Genomic DNA, 22,000 nt, shown 5'->3' with positions numbered 1-22,000 from the left:
ACGTGCTTCTTATTGAGCTAGTGGCAGGCACAGCAAGGCCAACTCAACAAAATGGCAGACATATGGCAGAGGACTCAATGCTTTCTGAACAGGTGACGGACAAATGCAGGAGATTTCTGAAAATTCAGCAAAGCATTTTAGACCAGTGACTACTTATGCACGCCCAATTAAACAGAAAGTGAGTATAGCATTTGGAGACAGAGGTAATTCCCTCTTCACACCAATTCATATGAACAGCTAATACATTGGTGATTATCTCTCTGAAGCCCAAATACATGCTGGAAATGCCTTATAAAAAACAGATTGAGGCGTCCCAAAGTGTTCATCAGCAATGCGCCAACCAATTGGCGAATGATATTTTAAAGGGCATTATTACCAAGCTGTAGGTGCCTAGTCAATTTCCACTCTGATATAGCAGCCAGTTATGTCAATCCCGACTAAAAGAACCTGCGTGCAGCGATCGTTTTTGCGCGGGTCGATGCATTAAAAACGCGCTGCGCGATGGCGAGAACCTTCACTGTGAAGTTACTGTGAAGGCACTGCTTGTGGTGGTTTCAATTCTTTTATCAAATTCGCTATATCATTATTTTACCAGACTTTTGATAATCCAAGGACTTTTATTTCCAATTTTACAACAAATTATTTTGCGTCAATCTTCTCTCAAGTTTCACTTACTCATAAACTAAGCAGTTAAAAAGCCGTCACAATTTCCCAGCATACCAACTTTATTAAAAGGTGGAGATGATGCTCAAATATTTCCAAATCTGTGATCAATTTAAAATTTTGCGATAAAAGCAAGATCACTGTCCACACACACTGACCACCACATTTCTATTTGCTCATGTGTTAGCGACAATACTACGCTGCAGTAATATATATTGCCTAGCAGAAATCGAGGAGTCAATGTAAAGTCTTTATATAGTTGGTCCGCTCTGAGGGGTCCTAATAAATCCATATTGTCAGGTCCAACTTTTTGTTGACCCAAGGGCTTATCTGAAAACAGGTCTTTGGGCAAACCATGCTTTGTCAACAAAATACATTTTGCTTTGTGGTTACAAATGACGATTGTCAGATTAATTTTGTTCCATTTTTGGTTGTCGAGCAAGGGATTAGCCTCCGGTTGGCCATATAATGTGTTGGTCTTAACAAATCAGTATCAACAAAGTTAATTCTGCTTGTATTTTAAAGAAAGGATTGCACAACGAGACGCTCGTGTGGTAGCACTTACGAGTAATCCCTAGTAAGCATGGCAATCAGCGACGGCACGTGGCTCGTTGTGCATCACCTCAACACTGTGACACAAATTTAAAACAGCCGCCCAGCAACCGGACAAATCATCTATAGCGTGATCAACGTTTTTTTTCACAATTATGCGCACAAAATGTCCATATTATTAGCAGGAATGGCAGGGCTCACGAGGCATATCGCAAAAGTTACTGCCAGTCATGCCAATGGCAGATGAAGATTGTGAGCTTGTAAGCAACAGTGGGATGAATATTGTTTCCACTCGTTGGAATATTATTATTTTGCAGAGCGCCGCGAATATGCCTAAAAATGAGTTGTCTTTTTGGCTCACCGTAGGGGAGTCTATACGATACCGCAGTGTCCATCGTCTGTTGTCGTCCGTCGTCGTCGTCGTCGTCGTCCGTCGTATCCTAGTTCAAAAACAGTGGCACGTTTTTTAACCGCTAGGCCTATGAACTTAAAACTTTGTACACATGACCCCCTAGGTCAGATGACCCCTGACACTAAATTTCTGTCCGATCTACTTGGCCACCAGGGGGCCAAATGTGGATATCTAAAAAGTGTGATATCTCGCTTATTAGTGACTTGTTTTCGAGGTACTCATAGCAAGGATACATCATATATCTTACGGGTTTTTAATTTGATCTACTTTTCAAGGTCGCAGAGGTCAAATGGCGTGAATTGGCCGTTTGAGTGTAACTATGGCACGTTTCTCAACCACCAAAGCTATGAGCTTGAAACTTGGTACATATAACCCCCTATATCAGATAACCTCTGGTGCTGAATTTCAGCCTGATCTGATTCTTGACTTTGCCACCAGGGGGCCAAAACAGAAAAAGTAAGAAGTGCAATAGCCTGCTTATTAGCAAATTGTTTTTGATGAAATTTTTATGGCAGGGACCCCTAGCAAGGTTACCTCAGATGTTGCACGATTTTTCGGATTTGACCTACTTTTTAAGGTCGCAGAGGTCAAATGGCGTAAATTTGCCGTTTGAGTGTAACTATGGCACGTTTCTCAACCGCAACAGTTATGAACTTGAAACTTTGAACAAATGACCCCCTAGGTCAGTTGACCTTTTACACTGAATTTTGGTTCGGTCTGATTATTGACTTGGCCACCAGGGGGCCCAAACGCAAAACTCAAAAAGTGTGATTTCTCGCTTATTACTGATTTGTCTTTGATAAAAGTTTCATGGTAGGTACTCCCAGCAAGGATACATCACATATCTTACGGGTTTTTGATTTGACCCACCTTTCAAGTTCACAGAGGTCAAAGTTGAAAACTTTACCGTTCTTGGTACGTTTTGTCGTTGTTCAATGTAAAGGGTTTTAATTTTGTGTAATGATGCATCTAAGAAGCCACTATTTGTATGCCAAGTTTCAGCCAGATCGGAAATCAAATATGGCCGAAATTGCATGTTTTGTGGGTTTTTCCTCGTATTGTGGCAATCCAAAGGTCGTGAGTTCAAACCCCGGTCAAGGACAGCCAAAAATATTTTTATTTTTCATCTTTTCCTTTTTTCTTTTCTGAGTTCTATCTTACATTTTCTTCATTTTTAGCTCAGCTGACAAAGTCAGCGGAGCTAGTAGAATAGCTGTTCAAATGGTGTCCGTCCTGCAATCCATCCATCCATCCATCCATCTAGGGACCCATCTGTGGACAAAATTGGACATTTCTGATTAGGAAGGCCTAGCCACTTCGTTGACGGTGCTAAATTAGGAGTTGCCCAAGGTGAACTCAAAACACGAAAAATCAGCGCGATCCAACCTGTATTAAGAGAATGAGGTCATTTCGCATTTAGATTTCTTTCCCTTTTTACCTCGGTCCACAGAGCAAATATTGTTTTCAAATGTGGCTGAATATTTTTTAATATTTTTTCATTTTTTACTTTTAATGGAATTAATATAGTTTTCACCGCCAGTTGGCGCTGCAGGCACATTGACTGAATTTTGGCGATTTCAAATTTGGCGGTGGCTCAACTTTTTGCAAGCAGTGCCGCTGATTGGCCGATCGATAGAAGAGATGCCACCATTTAAAAATGGCGGTAGTCGCTGCTACAATGAAGATGAATGAAAAATCAGCGCGATCCGACCTGTATTAAGAGAATGAGGTCATTTGGCGTTTAGATTTCTTTCCCTTTTTACCTCGGTCCACAGAGCAAATATTGTTTTCAAATGTGGCTGAATATTTTTTAATATTTTTTCATTTTTTACTTTTAATGGAATTAATATAGTTTTCACCGCCAGTTGGCGCTGCAGGCACATTGACTGAATTTTGACGATTTCAAATTTGGCGGTGGCTCAACTTTTTGCAAGCAGTGCCGCTGATTGGCCGATCGATAGAAGAGATGCCACCATTTAAAAATGGCGGTAGTCGCTGCTATAATGAAGATGAATGAACTTTCTCATGTTCAATCGGTTGATACTCTTTTAATCAACATGACCATGTACCTGAAATTTGTTTAGGTACTGAAAAGAGTGTATATAATTCAGATTTATCGATAGTTTTTTATAATATTGCGGAACTTTTGTGCACAAATTAGCGAAAGTTGGTGCTCGTCTCATGTCAATTTAGAGCGAGAAATTTGTTTCCGTCGATCTCTACCACTGAAAAATCGCTTGCATAGCTTCGAATTTTTGTGAAAATAAGTATCTGAACTTGGTTTCAAATAGTCTAGAGAGTTACCTTTGTGGTGATACATATGGTATGTGATAAATATTTGTGGAATTTGTGAAATTCGGTTTTCAAACGTGCCGATGATGCAAGCGATCTCGCGTGAATTTTGCAAGTCCTGATATGTTGACCGGGTGTCAAAAATCACTCGCCTAAATTCAATTCAAAGATCAAAAATAATATCTTAGTTTCAAATAGCCTACGCAATTATCATTTCGGTGATATATAATGCATGCATGTAATAATTGATTAATCTGCCTAAAGCGCGCAATTAAAACGGCGAAAGATCGTGATAAACACTCTGGTGGCGGTCGCACTAAATAACGACCGGTAGGGCCCGGCGTCTGGCGGAGAAAAAAAGGTAGCGCCCGGAGGTTGAAACGGGATTTTTATGCACTTTTAACTGTATATATATGTTGTTTGGATGTATTTCTAACAGTTCTGTAACTTTGATGACCAAGCTTGCGCCCAAAGTTGGTAAAATTGATGCTTGTTTATGGACTGCGCTAGCGACCGGAGAATTCGCCGTCGGCCGTTTTGGCTACGGTCCCTGAGTTGTTGTGGTTGGCAATTTTGCAACAAATTTCGCCATTTACGTTTGTTTACAATTATTTTGAAAGTCACATTATGACATCGTAGTATGAATTCCACTGCAGTTTCATTACGCAGCAATGCTCATGTTTTTAGCTCACCTCTTAGCAGAGGTGAGCTTATCCCATACCGTGGCGTCCGTCGTCCGTCGTCGTCGTCGTCGTCGTCGTCGTCGTCGTCGTCGTCCGTCGTCCGTTAGCAGGGCACGTTTCGTAACTGTTAGAGCTATTGAGTTGAAACTTGGTACACATGTACCCTTATGTAATGACACCTGGGAGACCAAGTTTCGGTCCGATTCGTTTCATTGTTTGGCCACCAGGGGGTCAAACGTTAAAAGTGAAAATATGCAATATCTCCCTTAATAGTAGTCGGGAAATTTTGAAAAAAATATGGTAGGTACTTCTAGCAAAGGTGCATCATATATCCTCCGGGTTTTTGATTTGACCTCCTTTTTAAGGTCACAGAGGTCAAATGGTGTAAATTAGCCGTTAGGATGTAATGATGGCACGTTTCTAAACTGCAATGACTATTGATACCAAATTTGGTACACATTTACCCCTTAGTCAGGTGATCTCAGGGACCGAAGTTTGGTCCAATATGATTCACCACTTGACCACCAGGGGGCAAAATCCAAAAACCTTAAAAATGTGATTATTCCTTAACTTCTTGCCCGATTGCCACCAATTTGATATCATGGGTACATCTAACCACCATACAGTATATGTCACACAGGTTTTTAATTTGACCTTCTTGTCAAGGTCACAGAGGTCAAATGGCGTAAATTGGCCGTCAGGCCGTAACTATGGCACGTTTCTTAACTGCAATGACTATTGATCACAAATTAAGTACACATGTACCCCTTGGTCAGGTGATCTCAGGTACCGAAGTTTGGTGCGATCTGATTTGCCGTTTGGCCTCCAGGGAGGGGGCCAAATCCTAAATTCTTCAAAATGCCATTATTCCTAGTAATGACTTGCCCGATTGGCACCAATTTTATATCATAGGTACATCTAATTCTAACAACCATTCAATGTGTCACCCGGGTCTTCTTTGATTTGACCTACTTTTCAAGGTCACAGAGGTCGAATGTACTGTAAATTGGCCATTTTGGGGAAATTGTAATTGCTTGGACCTACATCAAACCTAACACTACATGACACAAGACCATGCTCTTTATCCATCTTTCCTCCACATGAGGTGAGCACAATGGCCCTGGCCATTTCATTTTGGTTTGCAATCCTGTACTGTCTGTACACTGCGCTGTGCATGGCTGTACTATAGCTGTAAAAAAGACAAAAACCATAGCCTAGCCCTATAGGACAGGCTTAGAGTATAACTCAACAGGCCCTCATGATTCATTTGATGGACACCTTATTTGATAGTACCTCATCATTAAGTCCACTAGATCCTGTTCTGTCACATGTCGTAGACGATAGACAATCTTCAAAATGTAGTACACCACTCGCTCATCTTTAAGCCCAGCTCTCGGCTCACATCATGTGGGCACGGTTGGCTGTTGAGTGTTATGGTTCAGTCTGTGAGACTAATTTAAAGAGGTTACACTTTTATTTTGAATTGGAAAACAGCCCACAGGACTGACTTTTCACTGAGTAATAAGTGTGCCCTTCGAAGGTTAAGTCTCTTTCTGGATTTGCTTCCATAGATGCCTTGCTCAGGATATCATCTGACCGATGCCTGATCAAGCACAGACTGTATCCGGTGGTGTACATTTCCCCGTCTATGTCACCTCTTTTTTATTCAGTCAGTGTTAATTTCTCTTCTCTTTTTTTACAGATCAACTGTTGTTGGTTATTGCAAGAGGAGTCGTTGGCACATTTCAAGTCCAGGAAAGCACTTGCTGTTCCCACATTCAGAGTAAGGTGTGCTTACTCGTTTTACTGCTTTCCATTCCCGGAGAGCGTTATCAAATATCTGCCGCAAGGCAACAAATATCTGCCGCAAGGCGCTTCAAATATCTGCCGAAAGGCATCAAATATCTGCCGCACCAATAAAGTTCATTTTGTTAACCAACTCTTTATCTTCTTTTCTTCACATACAAAAAAGACCGTCCCAAACATTTGGCTGCATCCACTTCATCAATGTCCAGACAACAGTCGGTTCATTTGACCATTGTAAAGCACCAGGCCCCACCTCACAAAATACACTGTAATAATTATGTACCTTGTGTCCATGTGCATGTTATTAGTTCCACCTACGCTGCATGAAGACAAGGACTCCACTCTTTGACGTCACCACACAACTCCTTGACGTCATCACACACCCCACTACTGCAACGGCAATAGAAATGACTTTACGTCATAATACCAGGGTGACGTCAACTCAGTACTTCAGCATGCACTGATATAGCAAGAAGGTCTTTCGCATCAGCACTTCTGCGTGCTAGATGTTATAGCTTCACGTTGCCTCATAATAACGGTACCGACACACACTTGGCCCTTGCCTTCACCTATCCATTTCAGCTGAGTGCCAGGCCCTTGGGCCTCTTGTTTGATTTATTTAGTGCCATAGATTTAATTAGGCGGCCATCTTGGAAATCGTTTTTTGCTGATTGCTGTAGTGTAACGAGTGATGAAATTGTTATGGTCAGGTGGATGTGTCTACATCACATATCACCCTTGTTTGTTATTTGACCTACCTGTCAGGGTCACTGAGGTCAAAGTTAAAAATATATTCACCATTGTCATGGAGTGGCAAGTTTCTTCACTATCATTTTCACCTAGACTCTACAAGCTTGGAACCACAAGTCTCGGATTCACCACTTGGCCAGGGCCGGCTCTGAACTGGTCACAGATGCATGTATAAATTATGAGAGGCCTACATACTGTAGCACTTTCTGTAACTGTCTACTAAAAATACTTACGGTGAGCACAATGGCCCCTGGCCGTTTCATTTAATCATCAATAGAAATCCATGGTGCAGATAGTGCATGTTACTTCATAGGTAACACTCTCAGGGTAGGATGACGGACTATTTTTCTATCAAGACGCACGATCTTCAAAATATCAGTGAGATATTAAACGCGCAAAAAAGGGTCAGACATGTCCGAAGGAGGTGTGATGTCATAAAAATAAATGTGCGTGTTGAGGTGTTTAAAGTCTGCGCAATGCAGTTCGCGTTTACAATAATATCTGGTTTACATGCCTGAGCTGCTCAATTCCATTTGACTTTGTACAAGTTGTTGTTAACTGCCATGTTGGGAATTTCACATTTATCAGTGAGAACTGTTAGAACTGATGTGACTGGCTTCGAGTTCGATTTCGAAGACTTTTATGCATCATTACTTTTAGTTTAATCTGAAATAATTCATTGCTTATACATCAAACACACACATATTGCCTGAAAGAATATATATTGACACCATCTTCTTCTTCTTATGATTTTTCAATGGGTGATTACGGCTTTTGTCTAATAAGCAAGAACCCAGAAGTATTAAGGTAGCAGGAAGGGTTGGGCGTTTGTGGTTTCTGAGTCTGAGGGGGTTGGTGTCTGTTGACTGTGCTTTAAGAGAGACTAGGCATGGCGCCAGTCTCTCTTAAAGCACAGTCAACAGGCATTTGGTCTCAGTATTTGGGTAAGTACAGAATCAAGCCAGCTCAGAGAGCAATGTTTGAACGATGCTGTGGACAAGTCCAAGGATACTGCATCAGTCACGACCAACTTCTCATCAGAAAGCGTCACCACCAGCATATTCAATGTTCAGTTCCAACCTGTACCAGTCCAATGCACGCCTGTCATGGTCAGCAGTGGTCAGCTTAGCGCGATATGGAACATTCTTCCGAAACTCAAGCGAGGGAAGTCTGCTCATTAGCATATCTCGCGCACTTCTCCTTCTTGTCAAACATCGTAGTGAAATCGTAATGGAAAACGTCCGGCTTTGCGCCAGACATTGAGACTAATAAGTGAAGAACTAATAGGTAAAAAACTTCTACTTGCGCGAGACTGCTGTGATAAAATTATCATTGCAGAGACTCCGGTGACGTACACATATATTTTTTACAATCAAAAATGCCCTCAAAAGACGACATGGAATGATTATTTTATTGATATTTCCTACTATATACCTTCCAATTATCACTTTATACAAATAGATCGGCGTTAGGTCGCATGCTTTTCTTTCCTGGTGACACTATGAGGCAAAATAGTTGCAACCCCGTAAATGCGCTATAAGTCCAATAATAAGTGACGGTGACCCGTTATAAATGTTTCGCCAGCTTCGCTTTTTTGCCGCTACGCGGCGCACGCGGCGCTTTGGACCCTTGCGTCTAGTTCATACCGTTTTAAAAAAAATTAAGCCCGAAGATTTTGATAATTTTGACAGGTTAAAAGCGTTGGTTATGTGGGCGTACATTTGTCGCACGTTTTGTCAACGGTGAAGGGTGTTGTGACAACCAATGTTACGAGGGTAACAACCGGACATTTACTCGGGACATGCCCTTTTCGAAACCACCTGTGAGAAAAACGATAGATAGAAAACGATACTTTTCGAGTCCTTTTGTATTCCACCGCACCTAATTGCGATAACATTCGATTCTTTTCGATACTTTAAGACTCCTACCTGCGGTTTCAATAGATGTGATAAGATTGCGGGTTTGCGACACCTATAACGTATTGCAGAACTGAAATAATTGCTCGATCTGAATACCTCTCGAACTCTGTCGAAAAAAATTGAATATACTTCTCGGGCAAAAGCATTAACATTTTCGGTCATTTACGATCGTTTTCGGTAATATTCGACAGGGATCAGACCAGCAATCACAATAGAATTAACTGTTTCGATTTTCTTTAAAACTTTCCGAGTTCTTGCCCAGCATGGCTGGCCAAGGCCGGGTCGAATTCCGTAAGATTTCCGAGAGACGGTTTAATGACCATGAAGCATTTCGAGTGATTTTTGAGTGATTTCGAGACCGATGCAGATTCGGAGAGTTTTCCGACAGAAAAACGAGAGTTGCTGTTCATAGTGTAAGCTCACAATTGGAGTGCCCCGAAACATGATTGTTACCATAACTTTGCCTGCGGTATCAGTTTGATGGATATACATTGTACAAAGGGGCTTTATAAATTACAGTCTCTTCAAAATAACCAGTTCATGTGGTCACAATCTTTGGACCTGAGAGGTTCTAGAAGGCCCTAAGTCTGTTCTGTTGTTTTTTCCGACCGCCGCTCAAACTTACGTTTGCTCACAAATAGATCACTAGTCAACTATTTGGTCATCCATTAAAAAGCGCCTTTTTAACACTTTTAAAAAATGACTTTCATTTGAGAGAACATCCTGACACTATACACTTTCTGGAAAGCTGTTGAGCATGACCTAAAGGCAAATTGGAATAATTTTTAGCTCTGCTGTCAAAGTCAGCGGAGCTAGTCAAATAGCTGTTCGAGTGGTGTCTGTCCTTCTATCCATCCTTCCATCCATCAGTCTGTGGACAAATTGGGCATTTTGTAACCGTAACACCTAGGCACTTCAAATCTGGTCATCGGGAAGAACAGCCTAAGATATGCTGCCGACAGAAAATTCAGCCCGATTCGACTGAAATTCAGCTTACTTTTTAGCTCACCTGTCAGGTGAGCTAATACGATCCTGCGGCGTCTGGCGTCCGTCGTCGTCGTCGTCGTCCGTCGTTAACTTTTGACAAAATCGTGGCACGTTTCTTAACCGCTTGACCTAGAAAGTTCATACTTGGTGTGTGGGTACCCCTAGGCAAGACCTTCCTTCAGAATGAAAATCAGCGCAATTTGACTGCTGGTCTGCCATATAGGGGGTGCTCTTTGAAAACCTATTTTTGTCATTTTGAAGCTTATGGTTAAAGCTAGAGCGATGAAAATTTTATGGTGGGTGTATCTAATAAAGGTTCATCACATATCACACGGGTTTTTGATTTGACCTTCATTTCCAGGTCACAGAGGTCGAACTCTAAAATTTCTTTGATCATGGCACGTTTTTTTGCTATTGGTCATAGACTCTCTAAATTTGATATGTAGACACCTATTGGGCATCTCTACATGTTGACACAGATTTAGGTCAGTGTGACCTACTATTCAGGTATAAGTAGGTCAAGGTTAAAAAAGCCCATTTTCTTTATTCCAGCATATTGAAGTTTGAAATGAAGTTTTAGAGGTCGGCCTGATATAGAGGTTTCGATAGTAAATAGATTAATTTCTTTTCATATCACTTGGTGGCGGTATTGTGCAAAAATGTCAGTTGGCACATTGCCAGCAGTTTTGAATTTCGCGGTTCGAGGCAATCCGTCGGGGTATCCCTGATGCGCAGTGTTGCATCCGCTGATTGGGAGTCGGTTCCACAGCTTGGGATCGATGCAAGAAAAGACTCTGTCTCCGAAAAACACCAACCTAGCTCTTGTACTGCGCCACTAGATCTGCATACTACAAGTATGGAAGACAGCCATTTTATGAATTTGAAGCGAGACGAAGAAGGAATTAAATCACCTTGAATCAATGCTAAAACTTAATCATCCGCTCTTCGGATGAGGTCGTATGTGTTGATTACATTCTTGTGATTGGTTTGAGATGATTAGTTTGTCCTCATTGCCGGTTGTTTTAGAAAACTTTGACTGTGATTGGAAGGTAAAATGAGAAACTTGTCACACTGTTCTTTGGCTTGAAATGGGGATAGTCAATGCAGAGCCAGTTGGTACAAGCTGCCTTGCGAATCGGGGTGGCGTAATAATACTGTGAAAGAACAGTAAAATGATGAATTGTAGCAGTGTGTGTCAGAAATTATGTGATTTCCATTGCATTTGACGATCCCAAAGTTTCTCGAGTATGGCAAAATGGCAGCTGCCGTCATTGGAGATTAGCGTCAAGCCGGAACCTTTCGTTACAATATGGGCTTTTGAACACAAGTTAATGGTTTATAATCACATAGACGCTACTCATTAGGTAAACCTCTACTAAAAACACTTGCTTTAATTTTTGTAAACATGTCACGAGTGCTTAAAAAGAACCATTTTTGTGATCGTTTTTCATCGCTGTAGAAATGTACACAGTCAGAGTCAGTCAGTGTGTCAACACAACAACGGTGTTAGTATACACATGAATCCATGATACACAGAGACACGAATGTAAACGTTTGCCTGTTGGGTCGGAAGGAGTTCACCGTTACCGATCACTGCCCCAAGAAAGGTCATCTGAGCTGGTTGACTAAAGTAGATGATGATAATGATGAAAGTGTAGCACAGCTGTCATCAGTGCGTTGATAGTTAGGCCTAGGCTATAGTCGGATTCATAAGTAAACGTCACTGACTGCCCTTTTGGGTCGCTGTGCAAAAACTATTGGGCCGATTTCTTCAAAGTTTGGTTTTTCTTGAATCTAATTTCGGGACCCAACATAATTTCCAGGTTAGAGATTTGCAAATTATAAAGAAAAAAATCGTCAACTTTGGAGCCCTTTGGCCATTTTGGGGGAATCTGGAGGGCCCGATTTTTTTTGATGGATAGTTCTAAATGAAACTTGGCAGCTTTAAAAATACACACAAAAAAAAATTAAGCTGAACATTTCAGCAAAATGCATCCAGAAATAAGCAGTACAGAGGAGAAAATGTCAAAATCAATACACTACATCAATGTACACCAATACATACAAAAAAATTATTTCGTAACCATGGTTACTGAAATATGAAAATCCTCTTGGGTCTCGAAATTAGATTCAAGAAAAACCAAACTTTGAAGAAATCGGCCCAGTAGTTTTTGCGCAGCGGCCCAAAAGGGCAGTGACATTTACTTATGAATCCGACTATAGGGCTGTCTTGTTACTATGTTATTGTCTCAAAAATGAATACAAACTGCTACCTAGTTACTCAGTACATCGTATTCTATACTGTGCATTCCTTGCTTCAATTGTTCTTGTATCATATTTTTCAACATTTCTCTCTAATCGCAAGCCGAGGATAAATACTCCTTTCAAGATAGCGTATTCACACGCAATTCCACAGGTACATCCCATTCATTTGAAATTTCGGCCAATGACAGCAGGTTTTACAGAATGTAAATGCACTGTTTATTTTCGATAGTCACTGAATAGCTAAGACACATGTAAACCCGTCTTAATTGGCCAGAAAACATCTCTCAGCTTCTCCCACAAATAACGATTCACTTATTCCAACATCAGTAACATGTGCACGTGGAAAACAATACGACTAACTCCACTTTTTCAAGACAAACCACACCATCCCACAACTATTGCATGATTAACCCCTATCAATGACAAGTTCTTCCTCATACTCTCCCTTTCATATCGACAGGTGAGCACAATGGCCCTGGCCATTTCATTAAAATATTGTCGCTTTATTCAAGAGATAGAAGTTTGAAATAAAGTTGAAGAGGTCTGCATAATATTGAGGTTTTGATATAATATTGGCTAGTTTCAATTCATGTCACCAGTTGGCAGTATTGGGCAAAGTGTAAGTTGGCAGATTGCCAGCCGTGTTTGAAATTCGGGGTTTGACGTGTCCCGAGCAACGTCACAGTTGCACAGATATGTTCTGCGCACCTGAAGCTGCATGTAGACTTCAGCCATTTTCTTGAGTGTGAAGCGATGATAATTTGGAAAGAATAAAATCACTTCGAATCAACAGTACCGCTCAACAAACCCGGTGAGATGTTTTGATTAGATTCTTGTGATTGGTTTAGGGTTATCAGTTTTTATGCCCAGCCTTTGAGGCTGCCAGGGCAGCCACCTTGAAATATGTTTCTGGGCATTTAAAGGAGAACACTTTCATAGAATGCAATTATTTTCACTGTGGGAATTGTCAATGGTGAGACGAAGGTTCCTTTCGATAATTTGCACCATCAACTACCCACGATGGTCGTCATTTGGCCATCGTGGATATCGCATTTGCATTCGCATTCGTATTCTTATTGGATGCCACTATTAACAGTAAATTTTTCTGATACACTTTTCGGAAGAAGGTGTTTTCAGGGTATTTGCAGCCCATTGGCTCGGGATATTTGTAGCCCCTATAAATGGCTCGATATAACCTGTCATAAATTGTTAAAATACGAGGTTTCTTTTTACTTTTGCCTGAATTATATTGTTTGATCCTAAATCTATCTGATAAAGATGCAATGTTAACCCTTTATGCACCAACAATTATATAACCATGACAGCCAGACCCCATTAGCGAAAGATGAGCAAAATAGCCTGAGGTGGAATGCCTCTCAGCTGGATGTTTATAATAGGTCAGATAAGCTGATTTATTGCACTCCAAGGCCTTCCTCCTTGACATCTGCTATTGCACTACAGACACCACCTACTCTGTCAGGTTTACCTGTCTTACTGGGTTCATTACACTTGGTGCAATATGGGTATGTGGATTAGTGGATTAGTGGATTAGATCGAATGAACTCAATGTGTTGCTGAATTCCTGCCATGAATTGTTATATAATGTTATATAATGATGAGTCATGGATTGGTCAAGGAACAGTTGCTGTATCTCTTCAATGATTTTGATGCGGAGAAGCAGTGTATGCTTCTGCATTGGTTTCTATCTGATGTCCATGAAATTTCGTTCAAATATTGTAAGCTGAGGCAGAGATGATGAAACAAGTATTCATCATCATATTCATGAAGGAGTCTGTCATGAAAGAACTGAAAACCTGATAGTGATAGTGACTTCAAGATGACCGAGGATGACTATCATAAGGCCAGAGTTCTCACTCCCGTCTAACCCTGCCCCTGGCCTTCTACCCACTTTCAACCCTCAGGAGTCACATTTTCATCCACAAACCCTTGGCAGATTTGAAGCAATATTCCTGTTTGTCACGGTAGTTGATAAAGTATGGAATTAGTGAAACCTTGGAAACACTGATAAACCTTGGAATATTCAATGTAAACCATGGAATCACTGTGCAAATAGCGCGGGAAATCGGGTGCGTTCCTTCCACGATTTATACCCTCCCAACTGACAGTCTCGTCCCAGCTGACTTTATTGATAGCAATTTGCCAGTTAGTTCAGAAGCCAACATTTTTAATGTGGAGGATGACGTCATCAATTGGCAATGCGCTGTGGTCGTTAAAATATTTTATTTCTCTTCAATGGAAGCAAAAATTAGTTTTTATGATTGTTTTGTATTCCATAGACGATAAAGTATTATGCTCGGTACCAGATGCACGAGATCATAGGACAAACACACACGTGAATAAAAAAACCGCTTAGAACTGGTGACGTCACAAAGATCTCTGCATCCCTCGATGCGTACTGGAAGATGTAAGAAATCGCTCACGGCGAAGGAAATTTTCATCCGCAAACTTCGGTAATAAACATACATGACTAGGCTTCTTTTATTCATCGTTTGTTATAAAATATCAGTCAATCATAGACAATTAGGCCTAGACATAGTCGTCAACCTTATCCATGCATAATGCATGACAGGCCCCCAATTTTCTCTGTATCACCCTGTATGAACAGACCGATCCGTAGTTCAAATAGGCCCCGCGTGGTGGTGGCGTATTTATAAGCGGAGCGCTATTGGTTCATATTATGGGTGTGTGGTGGGCGTGTCTTCCCATATTTGGGAGATCAGTACTGTACACTGGAGGCGAGGTACAACTGGGTTGTTCTAAAATACAGACTATTGAATCGGATATGCGACAGATTTCTAAATTACCATAAAATTCCGATCTGATCATGTAAGAATAAGCTCCAAATGTTGATTCGTAACCACGTTAGGTTCGAATGGCATTATTTCATGTTTTTATGCATTTTTAGGACTGATTCCAAGGTTTATCACTGGTTCCAAGGTTTCACTGATTCCAAGCTTTATCAACTACCGTTTGTCACTGTTACAATACACTTTGGGATTTCACCCCAGACTGACCATAAAATTCCTAGGCCAAGGTATGCATGGTCTGTGTGTTAACAGAACAGGTAAAGATGAAACAGCATGCTTAATGCTAAACTGGACATCACATGATAGGCAGTATATCCACACCTGATGCATTGCAATTTTTTTAGCTTAAGTTGAAATTGGATGGATAGCTCTGACCTGGCTACAGGGAGTCTGTGTCAGTAAGTAGGCCATGCAATAGCATACATTATATAGGCCGTAGGGATGTGTACTATTTTCAAGTTAGGTCGAGATAGAGGCAAGGCTGTAATATTGGCTCTTTTATAGACTAGACCACTCTATCACAGGACAAATGTACTGGGATATTTGAATATTGTATGGCACACGCTTCGTCACAGTGTGCTTGAAACTGAAATGGAACAGGAATATAGCATGGAATCTGTCATGGATTTGTGGAGCCCGATATAGTGGTGACGCAAAGGCATGAACTGTTATAGACACCCTTGGGATTTCCCTAAAATTTCTGACGGGAACTGACGTTCCAAAAGTTGAATGTCCGGGGAACAAATGATTATTTTATATATCTTTATCTCTAACCCCCCTGAAAGCCATACACTTCCAGGGGTACTGTTTCCGTAGCCTCCGCCCATACGCAAGTGTCCGGAACATGAGCAATGTCAAAACATTAAAGCTAAGTGTAGACGCCCCCTCACATACACACATATTATAGAAGAAGAAAATGCTGTGACTAAGTTAATTTTTGTTTTTAAAGTAGCCCGCAAAAACCAAAAATTTAAATCTCGTTTCTCATCGCTGCTACAAGATATTCCCTTTAACAACACTACATTTTACGCAGCAGCATGGCTTGACCATTAAGGAGAATGGTCCTGAGGGGTTAAAAGTTGTTTCAAAAGTTCAGCCAACATAACCACAAAGCAAACACATAAAAGTTACACCGTTGACCATTACTAAACTCAACATCTTGTCAGCTTATATATAGGTAACACGTGCTGTGGCAAGCAGTCAGCCAGGAATGTAGGTAATAAAGGCACTGGAAAAAAAGGTACGGAAAAAAAGGCACTAGGTTAAAAAGGCACTGGAAAAAATGGCACCAAAAAAAGTGTATGGGAAATCTCTGAGAAATCTCTACTACATAGATAAAAAATAAAAATAAAAATTTCTATGTGCATTTCTATGTGTAGTTTTTTTCTACATCAACAGAATACTGGGTGGTCCAAAGAAACGGAACAGCCTATTTTCAGTACCCTCCGACCAGAAAAACTAGCTTAGATAGGCAGGGAATCCTTATAAAAAATAATACAAAGATCATCCGATTTGGTCCAGTAGTTTAATCAAGTTAGATTCAGGGTTCCCTCACCAATAACCTATTTCTACAAGATACAATAGTTTCACAAGAGTGGCTATTGACATCTAGCAAAACATTCTTGATGAGTCTCATTGCAGTTTTATTGGTGAGAAAGACCTGGAAGCACATTACACATTGCAGATTACACATATAGAAATGCACGGGGGGGGGGGGGCACCCCAAATGAATTTTTAACCTAGAGATTTCCTGGTGCCTTTTTTTCCAGTGCCTTTTTTACCTGGTGCCTTTTTTACCCAGTGCCTTTTTAGCAAGAGGTGAGCTTATCCCATACTGTGGCGTCCGTCGTCCGTCGTCGTTGTCGTCGTCGTCGTCGTCGTCGTCGTCGTCGTCGTCGTCGTCGTCGTCCGTCGTCCGTTAGCAGGGCACGTTTCGTAACTGTTAGAGCTATCGAGTTGAAATTTAGTACACATGTACCCTTATGTAATGACACCTTGGAGACCAAGTTTCGGTCCGATTCGTTTCATGGTTTGGCCACCAGGGGGCCAAACGTTAAAAGTGAAAATATGCAATATCTCCCTTAATAGTAGTCGAGAAATTTTGAAAAAAATATGGTAGGTACTTCTAGCAAAGGTGCATCATATATCCTCCGGGTTTTTGATTTGACCTCCTTTTCAAGGTCACAGAGGTCAAATGGTGTAAATTGGCCGTTAGGATGTAACGATGGCACGTTTCTAAACTGCAATGACTATTGATACCAAATTTTGTACACATTTACCCCTTAGTCAGGTGATCTCAGGGATCGAAGTTTGGTCCAATATGATTCACCACTTGACCACCAGGGGGCAAAATCCAAAAACCTTAAAAATGTGATTATTCCTTAACTTCTTGCCCGATTGCCACCAATTTGATATCATGGGTACATTTAACCACCATACAGTATATGTCACACAGGTTTTTAATTTGACCTTCTTGTCAAGGTCACAGAGGTCAAATGGCATAAAATTCGCCGTCAGGCCGTAACTATGGCACGTTTCTTAACTGCAATGACTATTGATCACAAATTAAGTACACATGTACCCCTTGGTCACGTGATCTCAGGTATTGAAGTTTGGTGCGATCTGATTTGCCGTTTGGCCTCCAGGGAGGGGGCCAAATCCTAAATTCTTCAAAATGCCATTATTCCTAGTAATGACTTGCCCGATTGGCACCAATTTTATATCATAGGTACATCTAATTCTAACAACCATTCAATGTGTCACCAGGGTCTTCTTTGATTTGACCTACTTTTCAAGGTCACAGAGGTCGAATGTACTGTAAATAGGCCATTTTGGGGAAATTGTAATTGCTTGGACCTACATCAAACCTAACACTACATGACACAATACCATGCTCTTCATCCATCTTTCCTCCACATGAGGTGAGCACAATGGCCCTGGCCATTTCATTTTCCTAGTGCCTTTTTTACCTAGTGCCTTTTTTCTAGTGCCTTTTTTACCTAGTGCCTTTTTTTCCGTACCTTTTTTTCCAGTGCCTTTATTACCGTCTGCCGTCAACCAGATATGCCAGAGGCGATTAGACTATCTGTGATTACACCTGATTACCCCAATACCAACATCATCGGTCAACTTAGAGAGAAAAGTGAACCTCAAGACATCAATGCATTTGCCTTTGCAACCTGAGGTTTGCTTTTTGACCTTCCCTAACGGGATCTGGCTGTAATGACATGTTTAAACCAGTCTGATTAAAAAAACTATGAAAAAAAAAGAAATGTTTTTTTCACATAGGCCTACTATAAACAAACAGTCCGAAAAAGCAGTTACATCCTGCACCAATGCAGACACACAGGGGTTAAACTAAAATTAACACCATCTTTTGATCAACTACAATATTGCAATATAGAAACAAGCATCCGACAGGACCGATCAGGTCTTCATCTGAAGCATTGCCATTAGGCCTACATTGAGTACACTCTGATTTTGTCAGATGATGTGCCACTTACAGGCAGGAGTAACAATAACAAATTCCGTAACACCTGCTGTGGTAGGTCAGCCAGATATGCCATAGGAGATTAGGCTAGATTGCGCTAATCTCTGATCATGCCTGATTACCCTAATAACAACATCATCTTGCAATTCAAAGAGAAACTCCAACCTCACGGCCTCAATGCATTTGCCTCTGCAACCTGAGGTTCGCTTTTTAACCTTCGCTAACGGGATCTGGCTGTAATGACTATATAAACCTTTTGACATTTTAGATTACTAGTTTATTTAACAAGATTTCAAAACAAAATAGCTTTAAAGTTACTGGTGTCTCTATTTAAAGCCATAGCATTGACTAGATAACATCATTTCTCATGGTACATTGCATTACCATTGAAGTGATACCAGTTGTAGTTGGGGACGATATATGGCTCCATCCTGAATCTAGTTTAATAGCACACGACAGGACTGCAATATCACAAGCTGTTATCTGACACAAGGTGCAATGTATAGCGAAGGGGTTAATAGGACTTCTTTTTTTTTCCAGTAAATTTGTTGGTGAGTGTTTGTAACGAATATCTCTTATGAGTTCAATAAATATCATTTTGTGCATGTACCAATTGATATCAACAAAAACTTGTTGTAAAAACAGGGGCGTAAACATGCAATAGGAATTGTGATTTTGGTCAGATTTTCATGAAATTTGTTTGTTAGTTACTCCTTGCAGATATGCATCACATATCATACGGGTTTTTGATTTGACCTGCTTTTCAAGGTCACAGAGGTTAAAGTTTGCTAACTCACTGATAGTTGGCATGTTTTGTTTCTATTTGAGCTAGAAGGTTCTAAACTTGTGAGGACATGTATATAGGGACCCTCTACTATTCTATTCCAAAAATTCCATCTTGAAAATTAAACAAAGTCCTATTACCCCAAAACTAATAATCGGATTGCAACCAAATTACATGTGATTATGTGTCTATGTACTCCTAACAATATCCCCAATTTTCAGTCTAATCCGATAACAAATATGGCCGCCATCTTGAAAATTCAACAAAGTCCTATTACTTATCACTCTGAAACAAATGATCAGATTGCAACCAAATTAAAGGTGATTATGTGTTATGTATCTATGTAATCTTTACAATATACACATTTTTTAGTCAAATCCATCTGCCAATATGGCTGCAAGGTGGCCATCTTGAAAATTCAACAAAGTCCTATTACTCCGAAACTAATCATTGGTTTGCAACCAAACTTCATGCGATTATGCATCTATGTACTCCTATGAATATTCCTAATTTTCAGTCCTCCCCACTGTCCTCCCCACTGCAAATGACATGCAGTGAGCACATGGTCCCTGGACAATTCCATTGTGAATCTGCTGGGAAATCTCTTGCGTAACCGAAGTTACAGGTGAAAAAGGGGCTACAACCCCATTTTACCTTATATATTCCCTGTTGATATTTGTGAAAAAGCATGATAGCTCAAAACCAAGATGAGATATCAACATGAAAACACCCCAGAAAGTCTAAGTTCTTGCTGTACTACAATGCTTAGCGTTTTTTTGTGGTTATTTTACTTGAAATGAAATTTTTTATTGGATCTTTTTAAAATGATCAATTACATAAAGAAAAAAACCAGCATTACGCTGAGGTCCCCTGTCGCCAAAAAGGGTGTTTGCGCTGACAAGTGCCATCACGAGATTGTAACACCTAAGGTGGCAGCCATCTTGGATTTTGAAGTGGTTCTTGCGAGAGCACATTAGCGTGATATATGGAGAATTTTGTGACGTAACAAAGCCTAATTTAGTGTGTTGGTACATATAGACATTAGAAACAACCCTATCATCCTCTCTTTTACCCTTTGATTATCTTTTCAGAGAAGTAATGAGTCATCCTGTCACCACACTTAGGACGGTTGAAAATGTTGGTAGAATCGTGGACATCTTGAAAACAGAACATTGTCATGGCTTCCCTGTGGTGGAAGAATTTGATCCAGAAGAGGTAAACTAAATTAATATTTTGGGGAGCAGGTTGTGCCATATTGTTTATAATTATTGCTTGTTTTCGTGTTTTGGAGGTAATAAGCTCAAAATACTCTAAAATTAGTTGATGGCTTTAACCCATATTGGGGCACCTACAGAGTATGCCGTAGCCTTTTAAAAAGCTGAAAACGGGCACCTACTGCTAATTCCGTATGTTATTTGAATCACCCGCTACAATGGAGAATCCCCGTAACGTCATCAGTTATCACTGTACAGTCGTAAAGAATGACCAATACGCATGTTTTCTCGCCATTGTTTGATTTCGTATTTTCGATGTATTTTTAGCTCAGCTGACAAAGTCAGCGAGCTGGTAGAATAGCTATTCAGATTTTGTCTGTCGGTCCGTCCGGGCCGTCCGTCTGTCCATCTCTCAACATGGGCCGCACGTTTTGTTATCGTAAGACCTAGGCACTTCGTTGACGGTGCTGAATAAGGAGTTGCCCAAGGTGAACTCAGAAACAAAAAATCAGCGCGATCCGTCCTGTATTAAGAGAATTAGGTCATTTCGCGTTGAGATTTCTTTCCCTTTTTACCTCTGTCCACAGAGCAAATATTGTTTTCAATTGTGGCTGAATATTTTAAAATATTTTTTCATTTTTACTTTTAATGGAATTAATATAGTTTTAAACGCCAGTTGGCGCCTGCATGCACATTGACTGAATTTTGGCGATTTCAAATTTGGTGGTGGCTCAGCTTTTTTGCAAGCAGTGCCGCTGATTGGCCGATCGATAGAAAAGATGCTACCATTTAAAAATGGCGGCAGTCGCTGCTTCAATGAAGGTGAGTGAAATTTTTCATGTTCAATCGGTTGATACTCTTTTAATCAACATGACCATGTACCTGAAATTTGTTTAGGTACTGAAAAGAGTCTATATAATTCAGATTTATCAATAGTTTTTTATAATATTGCGGAAATTTTGTGCACAAATTAGCGAAAGTTGGTGCTCGTCCCATGTCATTTTAAAGCGAGAAATTTGTTTCCGTCGATCTCTACCAGTGAAAATTCGCTTGCATAGCTTCGAATGTGAAAATAAGTATCTGAACTTGGTTTCAAATAATCTAGAGAGTTACCTTTGTGGTGATACATATGGTATGTGATAAATATTTTTGGAATTTGTGAAATTCGGTGCCGATTAATTCCACTGCAGTTTCGTTACGCAGCAATGGTCATGTTTTTGGTTTGCAATCCTGTACTGTCTGTACACTGCGCTGTGCATGGCTGTGCTGTAGGCTGTAAAAAAGACAAAAACGATAGCCTAGTGCTATAGGATAGGCTTAGAGTTTAACTCAACAGGCCCTCATGATTCATTTGA

The 22,000-nt window shown here is 40.5% G+C and overlaps 1 protein-coding gene across 6 annotated transcripts in view; it reads left to right on the top strand.

The window, feature by feature from the left end:
- Positions 1-22,000, top strand: part of LOC135488681 (H(+)/Cl(-) exchange transporter 7-like) — a 353,896-nt gene that overhangs the window by 228,694 nt on the left and 103,202 nt on the right. For all 6 annotated transcript variants that reach the window (XR_010447011.1, XM_064773357.1, XM_064773347.1 and 3 more), the window contains exon 18: positions 20,523-20,646. Coding sequence is in view for 5 of the 6 variants with exons in the window: in XM_064773357.1 (XP_064629427.1) it covers positions 20,523-20,646 (124 nt within the window). In the remaining variant the exon portion in view is untranslated. The remainder of the gene's footprint in view (positions 1-20,522; positions 20,647-22,000) is intronic.

This window comes from Lineus longissimus, chromosome 1 (assembly GCF_910592395.1).
Source record: "Lineus longissimus chromosome 1, tnLinLong1.2, whole genome shotgun sequence".
NCBI lineage: Eukaryota > Metazoa > Nemertea > Pilidiophora > Heteronemertea > Lineidae > Lineus > Lineus longissimus.
This window is presented reverse-complemented; position numbering and strand designations above follow the sequence as displayed.